General features: G+C 68.8%; 1 protein-coding gene across 1 annotated transcript in view; it reads left to right on the plus strand.

Moving 5' to 3' along the window:
* Positions 1–8,129, plus strand: part of TSPAN32 (tetraspanin 32) — a 14,679-nt gene extending 6,550 nt beyond the window's left edge. The window contains 5 exon segments of the mRNA XM_025046279.1: positions 36–110; positions 5,308–5,409; positions 5,993–6,079; positions 7,720–8,052; positions 8,055–8,129. Of these exon segments, the coding sequence (XP_024902047.1) occupies positions 36–110; positions 5,308–5,409; positions 5,993–6,079; positions 7,720–8,052; positions 8,055–8,129 (672 nt within the window).
* The last annotated feature ends 670 nt before the right edge of the window (positions 8,130–8,799 follow it).

Raw genomic sequence — 8,799 nt, forward strand, 5'->3', positions numbered from 1 at the left:
AGGCCGCGCGGAGTGACCGGCCCCTCCCCTGCCAGGGCTTCCTGTGCTTCGTGCTGGTGTTCTGTGCCCTGGTGCAGGTGGCCGTCTGGAGGTTCCACAACCCCAGCCAGGTGAGCGCCTATCCCGCCCTGCCCAGCCAGGTGAGGGCCCCAGCAGGGTGACGAGAGGCTGGGTCTGTGCTTCCTGCCAGCAGCCCAGTCACCAGGGGAGGGGAGCGTGGGTGTTCGGGGACCACTGGGGCACAGGGACAGGCCTCAGCCCTCCACCAGGACCCCTCCGCCCCACCCCTCCTGGGCTGGGACGAAGGCTCCTGGGAGCTGTTGGGGGTACCTGAGGGTTAGCGGGGAGGCTGTCAGAGCTCCCAGATGCACTAAGGGGTGTGTACCCCTGATGCAGACAGCCAGGCAGGAGAGATGCCTGTCTGCGGGGTGGGCGGAGGGGACCCAGGCCTTGCCCACGGACCTTGGCCAGGCTGCCGAGTGACCAGGCTGTGGGCTCTCCACGGGTTCCACTTGCGGTGTGGGTTCTTTCTCAGGGACATTCATGTCAGGGGTGGCCGGGTGATGACGCCCCCAGCAATGGTGGGGGTGGTCCCCCATAGGAGGCATCCATTTTTTTTTTCGTCTTTCTGTCCAGCCAGCCTCGGCAGGGCGTCCTGAGAGGCTCAGGGCCATGAGAAGTCTCATGTCCCACCTTTAAGGATGGAGGGGAGCCCCAGCTCTGGGAAGTGCAGTCACATAGAGCCACATCCCCAGGGAGCCTGTCTGGTTTGGGGGGGTGGGTCTGGCACCTTCATGAGTGGAGCTGACCCCCTCCCAGGCCAAGGCCTGGCCCCCACGTCTGGGCAGAGAAGATGGGCGACCGAGAGGCTCAGAGAGAGGCCCGGCGGTCCCCTGAAGGCTCACGGCGGGGCCGGCCCCCGCCCCGGACGCTTTGTTCTGGGTGGAGCAGCCAGACACAAGGCCGGAGGCTGGTGGAGGCAGGAGAGTGAACGGTGGGTCGAGAAGGGGCTGCTGGCAGCTCCAGGCCGCGGTACCAGGCCAGGGCGCAGAGCAAGGCTGGCCAGCGCCGGCGTCTCCCCCCAGAGCCCCTGGTAGGTCAGGTGGGGCGGCTGCAGAGGACCCCCAAGTTGCATGCTGTTCCCAAGGTGGGCATGTCTGTTTCGGGGCTTGGCCCAGGCCTCGGGCCACCACGGGAAGCTCAACGCCGCCCAGCCCTGAGACCCGGCTGCTCCCTGGCAGAGAGGGGGCAAGGGGAAGGCTGCCCCGCCTCCATCCCCAGCAGATGGTGAGCCCCAACTCCACAGATGGGGCCCAGCCCGGGTGAGACCTCCGCACAGCCCAAGAGGCCGCGGGGCCAGGGAGGGGCCTGGAGAGAGACAGGGGAGCCCGGGCCACAGGCCCCATCTGCCTGACGTCACGCGACCCGAGCCGGCCCTGTGCCTCCCTCTGCGTTGCAGTTTCCCGTGTGCTCAGCCAGGCCCTGCCCAGGGAGCCTGACCGGCTGAGGCGGACTTCCTGTCTGGGCGACACCCATGCACACGGCGGGTCCCGAGACGTGACTTCAGCCCTGGGTACCAGGAGCGCCAGCGGCCCTGGCCCCACACGTCGGGACGGAGAGGCTCAGAGAGCCCCAGGAGACCGGGCTGGCTCTCGGGCTGAGTTCGTGCTGTTAGATGCGCGACCCCTCGCTGGTCCTTGCTGTCCCCACCCTCGGCCACGGGCCCAGCTTCTCTCGCAAGTGCCCCTTGGAGTGGGTGAGGCCGAGTGGCCAGGCCCTTGGGAGTGGTGGTCATCCCCTTGGTGTGCAGATGGAGGGACTCAGGCCAGGTCGGGGACAAGGTCTCCCTGGCAGAACCAGGGAGGGGGGCCCCGGTCCACCAGCCAGGGCTCCTTGTGGTGGGCCAATGCCTCTTTTCCCTTCTCCACTCGAGGGGACCACCCACCACCCCGGCATCATTCGGGGTCACCCACCAGATGGGAAAAAGGACATTTCCTGAGACTCACGGAGGGGCTTGCAGCCCCCGAGGCGGCCTCCCGTGACCCAGCCCCCAGCACCGGCCTGGGTCACGGCGTGGGTGGTCCCAGTCCAGACAGCCTCCGGGGTGCCCTGGGGCCCCCTGCAGCCGTCCGGGGGCGGCTGCCGCCCACCCGTCTTCCCTCCTCTCACACTGTGTGTTTACAGCTCCGAGCCCGAGGTCTGGGGTGCTGCAGGGGACACTGTGCAGGGGCCACAGGTCACCGTGCAGCTGGGGCCCCTGCTCCAGGAATGAGAGGGGCCGAAAGCTGATGGCTCTCTGCTGAGCCTCTCCCTGTCCCAACCTCTGCCGCCGTCCCCGCAAAAAGCATCCTCATCCCGTCCGTGTTTCGACTGGCCTTCGGGGTCACTTCTTGGGGCCTGGCCTGACCCCGGGCCCCGGTCCGGTGGACCCCATTTGCCTTCTGGGGTGGCCACGTACATGGCCAGGTCCATGGGCACGAGGCGGCCGGGCGAAGTGGCCCTGGCTTCGAGGATCAGGTCAGCCTCTCAGGTCACCTTCCTGTGCCTGTTTCCGCGTCTCCCAGGGGGGCGTCCCCCCGCCCCCAGAGGGCTGCTTCGCGGCGGCAGATGAACCAGCGCACGTGAGGGCTCAGTGGGGCCCGCCAGCAGCGAGCAGCCGGAGCCCAGGGCACGCACCCATCTCGCGGGACAGCGTGGCTGGCGCTGTCCTCAGCTTGCACAAGACGGTGCTCGGTGCCAGAGCCCGGGCACGTGCGGCCGGGGCAGGCCCAGCTCTCCATCCAGGGAGGTGGGCAGAGCAGATCCAGCTCAGCTCCTTTGTTCCACGAGGTCCTGCGGGAGCCCAGCCAGGCCCGTTCACCCCATGGCCCCCCTGCATGTTTCCCCATGGGGACCCCCTAAGATATGCCGAAATACGGGGTCAGGACAGCTCGTCAGGGCCACCCTACAGGTGGGAGGTCTGAGGACAGGGGAGGACAGGGACTGGCCGCATCTTCCCATAGCCCGGAAGCCAGGCTGCAGACCCCGGAGGGCGTCGGGGGCGGGGGAGGCCGGGAGGCGGGGAGGCCCTGCTGTCCCCACTGCTCACAGGGTTTTCCAGCTGCCACTCCCCTGGGACACTGGCTCCCTCGGGACCTGGCAGACACCCCGAAGCTGGAGCTGGCCGGCAATGTGGTGGCCTGGTGGCCGTGCCATGAATACAGAATGAGAGCTATTAATTACACGCCTGCCGCAGCCCAAGAGCCACTGCCACAGCTCCCTTCGTCCCCAGACTGGCCCAGGAGTGAATGAATGGCCCGGCTCGCTTAATAATTCATGCAGGGACTAAGTGCAGCCTGCGGAGAATTGCTAATAGGCCAGTGTCCTCACAGCTCCCAGCCATCTGCCCCCCACCCCTACCCCGCCTCGAGGCCGGCCACTTCCCTCCCCGACTGTCCAGCCAGGCCGCCTTCTAGACTCAGGTCGGAGCTGGCCCTCTGGCCTAAAGGGCTGGTATGCAGACCACCTGGCCACCACAGGCCACCCCCGGAGCCACGCAGGCAGGTTTAACAAGCAGTAGGGGTGGGGCGTGGGCCGGAGAGTCGCTAGGCGGGGGGCCAGGGATGGGGGTGTGGGCTCCCCAGGCACCTGGTCTGTACAGGTATCTGAGATGTGCACTGTCCAGGGAACAAGTGTTTAGCAGCCCGGGAACCTCCATCCTGAGGGGGGTCCCCCATCCTGAGGGGGGTCCCCCATCCTGAGGGTCACCCCCATCCTGAAGGGGCTCTCCTGGAGCTCTGGATGGCAAGGCTTAAGGAGCAGGGCAGGGAGCACTCCGGTGTCAGGGCCCTGGAGCTTCCAAGACCACCTGGTGTACCCCAGTTTCCCCATGGAGAAACACCGGCCTCCAGTGCCCCTGAACCCGGTGACGGGGTGCAGATGATGGTGGGGCGCCACCTAGACATCCGGGCCAGCAAGGGGGGTCCCACCTGGCCCCCACGGCCGGATGCGGGGCCCGTGGGCAGGGAGCGTGGCTTGGCCACACCGGCGTGTGGCCCTGCTTCTGGGGACAGGGAGGCAGACGCGCACAGCTCGGCCACTGCGAGCATCATCCTGAGCGTCAGCCTCACTGCCAACGTCATGACGACAGCTCGTCCCGGAGCCCCCAGGGCCGTAGTGTGGGGAGCAGAGGAGTTGGGGGGTAGGGATGGAACCAGGAGGGGCGGTCGGAGCTGGCCTCCTTGTCACGGCCAGCTGCCCCACTGACCCCGGGCCTCCTCCGACAAGGACGCAGCGGCCTGGCTGTTCTTCCTCTCATGCCACTTCGGGAAACGGGCAGAGACAGGGCCGCTAGCCGGGCCCGCCAGCGCGGGGTGCTGCCCGCTCCCCACAGCGGGAAAGAAACCGCTGGCCACGTTGGGGGTGGCTAGCAGAGTGGTGTCTCCACGGGGGGCTGGTGCACACGGGAGCAGTGTTGGGGGCGGAAGTCCATGGGCTCCCACTGGCGCACGGGGGTTTGGGAACAGTCTGGTCAAAGCGGCCCCACCGCCCACCTGCTGCCTGCCCCCGGGTTCTGCAGGCTGGCCTTCCTTTCCCAAGGAGGGTGTTAGCAGCCAGAGCAGGCATGGGGCACCAGCCTTTGGGGCACCCCTGAGCGCCCATCAGCGTGTCCTAGCTGTCAGCTGTGGGGGGTGGGGAGGGAGGCACCAGAGGGCGGGGAGCTCGGGGATGCCTCTCTGCCAGGAGCAGTCACAGAGGGCTTCCTAGAGGAGGCGAGATGCCCATTTGTCCGAAGGGGTAACGTGGCACCGTGGTCCGGGAAGGCAGCATGAGCGAAGGCACGGAAAGGCGGGTGGAGGCGGGCAGAGGCCATGGGGTCCGGGCGACGGGCGCGGAGTGAGGTGGGGCCTGGCCAGGCCCCCGTAGCTTGATGCCCCGCCCCCCGTCATCTGCCCCGAGGGGCTTCGTCTGCCTGGAGCTGGCGCTGGGTGCCCGCAGCTTCCCCAGACAAACGCCTTGCCCAGAGCCCAGCTGTGCGAGCTTTCTGGAACCCTCCAAAAACACCGAGCGTGTCACTGGGGAGCTATGCCCTGTCCCAGCATGAGCCGTAACAGCCTGGCTGTCGGCTTCGCGGGCCCCACTGCCGGCTCCTAGAGGAGAGAAGCAGGCGGACGCTTCCCCCGGCCGGCCCTCCTCGCTCCACGGGGCCAGACCTGGGCTCTCCGGCTTATCCCGCAGGAACCCCTGGGGAGCAGGGGCGGCAACAGCGGGGGACCCGGGCTCCACCTCTCGGCAGAAGGAGGGGCTTCACGGGGACTCTCGGTGCAGGTGGAAGACGCCGTGTTGGACGTCTATGACCTGGTGTATGACCAGGCGGTGAAAGGCTACTCGGGCGCCCGGCGGCAGGAGCTGGTGGCCATCCAGGACACGGTGAGCGTGCACAGCAGGCCTCCCCATCGCTGGGCGGCTCCGGGCCAAGTCAGCCTGCCCCAATGGCCCGTGATCCAGGAAATGGGCACAGGGTGACCCTCGGGGTCAGCCGGCCAGGGCCCAGGATCCCCAGGACGCAGGTCATCGAAGCCCCCGGGTGGGGCGGAAAGAGCTCCGGTCCTCCTCCATCTGCCCTGGACAGGACCCACTACGAGTGGGCGGGGCCCCAAGCGAAAGAGACGCCCACTGTCCAAAACGACTGAGCACGGCGAGGCGCTGACCGCACAGCCCCCAGCAGGGCCCAGTGACCGCGGGGGTCGCAGCCCGTGGGCCGCCCTGGCCCCGGCAGGCGGGCGGCTGCAGTGGCCTTGCTGCCTGAGGGCCGTCGGCCCTCCTCTCCGAGGAAGCCCACTGGGCGGGCAGGGAGGGCCCGGGGCCCCACAGAGCCCCAGTCCTGGCCTCTGAGGGGCCCCCGGCTCTGCCAGACCCCACGTCGTCATTCGGCTCCTTCGCGCCTCAGTCTCCCCAGCTGTCCGGCGGGGACCTGGGGATCTGAGAGCAGACGGCCCCCCTGTGCTTGCAGTTCCAGTGCTGTGGGAGGAGTGACCCTTCCGGCCCCCCGGGCGGTGGGCAGGCCGAGCCGTGTCACGGGGAGGAGGCCGCGAGACAGGTTAGGGGCCCGGGCCCGGGGCGGGGGGCTCGGGGGGCAGAGGCTGAGCCAGGTGAGGCTGACCTGACCCCGATCCAGGCCAGGTCCTTCTCCAGGCTGGACGCAGGCCCCACACTGCACTCACGCCTTCAACTCCCGGCCTGGGTGCCGCCCGAGGCCAGGCACTGAGACTCGGCCCTTGGAAGCGCAGGGGTGGGTGAGACACAGACAGCGGTGATCACCGGCCAGGGCCCAGAGAACAGGAGCGGTCAGCTCCGGTGGCGGGTGGAGGATGGAGGGGAGCAGGCGTCCCGAGGGTCCCCCCCACCCCACCCCAGGAGCCGGAGAACATTCCACAGAGGGAGCCGGGGACTGGAGCATCAGCCTGGGCCAGTGAGACCACAGGCAGGAAGCCTCCTCTTCTCTAAGGCCCTAGAGAGGGACCTGGCACCCCCTCCCTCCAGCACCCCCACCAGCCTCCCCGCTCCCCTGCCCCCGCTGTCCGGGAAACAAACCCACCCCTATCTCTCAGGCTCCTGGCCGCCCTCCAAGAAACAAACAAGAGGGCGCAAATGGCACAAGGCCCAGGGAGGGACGCGGCCAACACTGCACCGTGGGCCCCAGAAGGCTTCGTGCTGGGGAGGGGGCCGAGGGCCGGGGAGGCCGGTTCCTGCCACCCAGGGCGAGGCCTCAGGTCCCACAGGCAAAGCGAGGATGAGGGCCTGGTCCCTGTGGGCACCTCTGGGCGGCCAACTGTGAAGGTCTCCCGGGCGGGGACGTAAGGCCAGCACGGGAGGCTGGGTCCACGGGGCCATCTGCCGAGCCACCTTGGGGGAGGCTGGGGGTAGGCGGACGGGGATGATACCCTGGACAGTGGTCTGCCCCGGACTGCCTTCCAAGAGGAAGTGGGGCCACGTGGAGGGACCGGGCGATCAGGTCCGTGTTCCCACGGGCTGGACGGCAGGACGGCGTCCGGGGCTCCTGGGGCTGTCCCTTAGCTGGGATAAACCAGAGTGCCAGCTGCCTCGGGAGCCAAGTGTGGGCCAGACTGGTCCGAGCACAGCAGGGAGGCCTGAGGGCCCGGACGCTGTCGAGTGAACTTGTGGACAGATAGACAGACAGCCACTAAGCCAGCCCCGCTCCGTCCCCATCCAGGCCTTCAGAGCCACACCCCAGCGTCCCTCTGTGCAGCCTCCCCCAGCATGCCCCAAAATGCCAATGTCTTTCCCCAAAACCAAATGCACCCCCTGAGAGGTTCGGAGGTGGGGGTTACCCCTCCTCCTCTGTGGATGCGGAGCCCTGGGGAGACACGGGAAACGTGGCGTGCAGCCAGGACCCCGGCATGCCCCTCCACTGGCCAGTTGCCTGCCCTGCCTCTCCTCGCCCAGGCGCTGAGCCCGGCCCTGGACAGGTGCTGGGGACCAGGACACATGACCCGACACGGGCAGCTCAGCCCTGCCTGAGGGAAGGTGCCTGCTGGCCCCTGGCCAGCGGCCCCTCATTCAGCCCGGCTCCATCGTGCTAGCTCGCAATGCCGTTCCCAGAGCTCTGCGTGGTTGTTCTGGGGTATGCCGCACCCCCTCCCCCGGGTGGCATGCCGGTCCACGCCCCGGCAGGGAGGACCGGGCAGGGCGGGTGGCCTCACGCTGCCCTCTGCCCAGGACTGTCTGCAAGCCATCAGGAGCTTCCTGAGGACACACAGACACATCACGTCTGCCCTGACCGGCGCTGGCCTCGCGTTCATGGTATGCCCACGGCCCCTTCCCCACCTCCCTGCCCGCCCCGCCGAGTCCCCACCCCCGCTGGAAGGGCGAGGCCGGGCAGCCCTGGACGGAGCTCTGCACCGGGCTGACCCCGGGGAGCCAGCCTGGGCGGAGGGGGTTCCCGCCTTTCTCCCTTCCCCAGACGGCCGGGAACCTGGGGAGGCTGTGCCCCCCGCCCTAGAGCTGCTGGCGCAGGGGCTGCTGCTCCCCAGGTGTACGCCACGCTGCTCAGCTCCTTCCTCTGGTTCGCCATCCGTGCCGGCCACGGCTTGCACCGCAAGGGCACATACGCCCTGAGTCCACGGTAGGCCCCGTCCCCCCCTCCGGGCAGGACCCCTGCACCAAGGGCACCCATACTTGGGGAGGGGGGCTTTGGGGCGGCTGGCCACACCGAGGGAGGGGGCGGCTGGGAGGCTGCCAAACCCACACCCTCTCCACCCTACAGCGGGCACAGGGAAGGCCTCTGCTGGCCCCCGAACCCCACAAACCCTGACCTCGCAAGTGCCATCTCCACTGACACCGAGAGGCCCTAGGCCAGGACCCCTATCCTGGGACCCCAGGGCTCCCCATGCACCGGGAGCAGGGAGGAGCCGGGCCCAGCCACCGGGCGGCCCCTCCTGCCCGCCGCCCTGTGCTCACGGCATTTCCTCCACTCACCCCACCGGGTCGCTCCCCCTGGCCGCCTGGCTCCCGCCCCGCCCGGGCATCCCGCCTGGCCCCTCTGCCTTCTAGAGCAGCCTCAATGTCCCTCCACTTCCCAGGGCCCGTGGCAGCCGGTCCCAGGAGCCCAGCTTCTTCAGACGCATCGAGGAGACACATGCACCACCTCCCCCGTCCGAAGCAGATGCCCGCCCGGGCCCGAGCAGACACCTGGGTGGCCATTGGCTGCTCCAGGACAGCTGACACCCCGGCTTCAGCCCCCCACGGGACCCTCAGGCAGGGGATGGGAGCTGTCCCTCCATATTGTGGAGGCACAAG

The sequence above is a fragment of the Pteropus alecto genome, unplaced genomic scaffold, assembly GCF_000325575.1.
Source record: "Pteropus alecto unplaced genomic scaffold, ASM32557v1 scaffold43, whole genome shotgun sequence".
Lineage (NCBI taxonomy): Eukaryota > Metazoa > Chordata > Mammalia > Chiroptera > Pteropodidae > Pteropus > Pteropus alecto.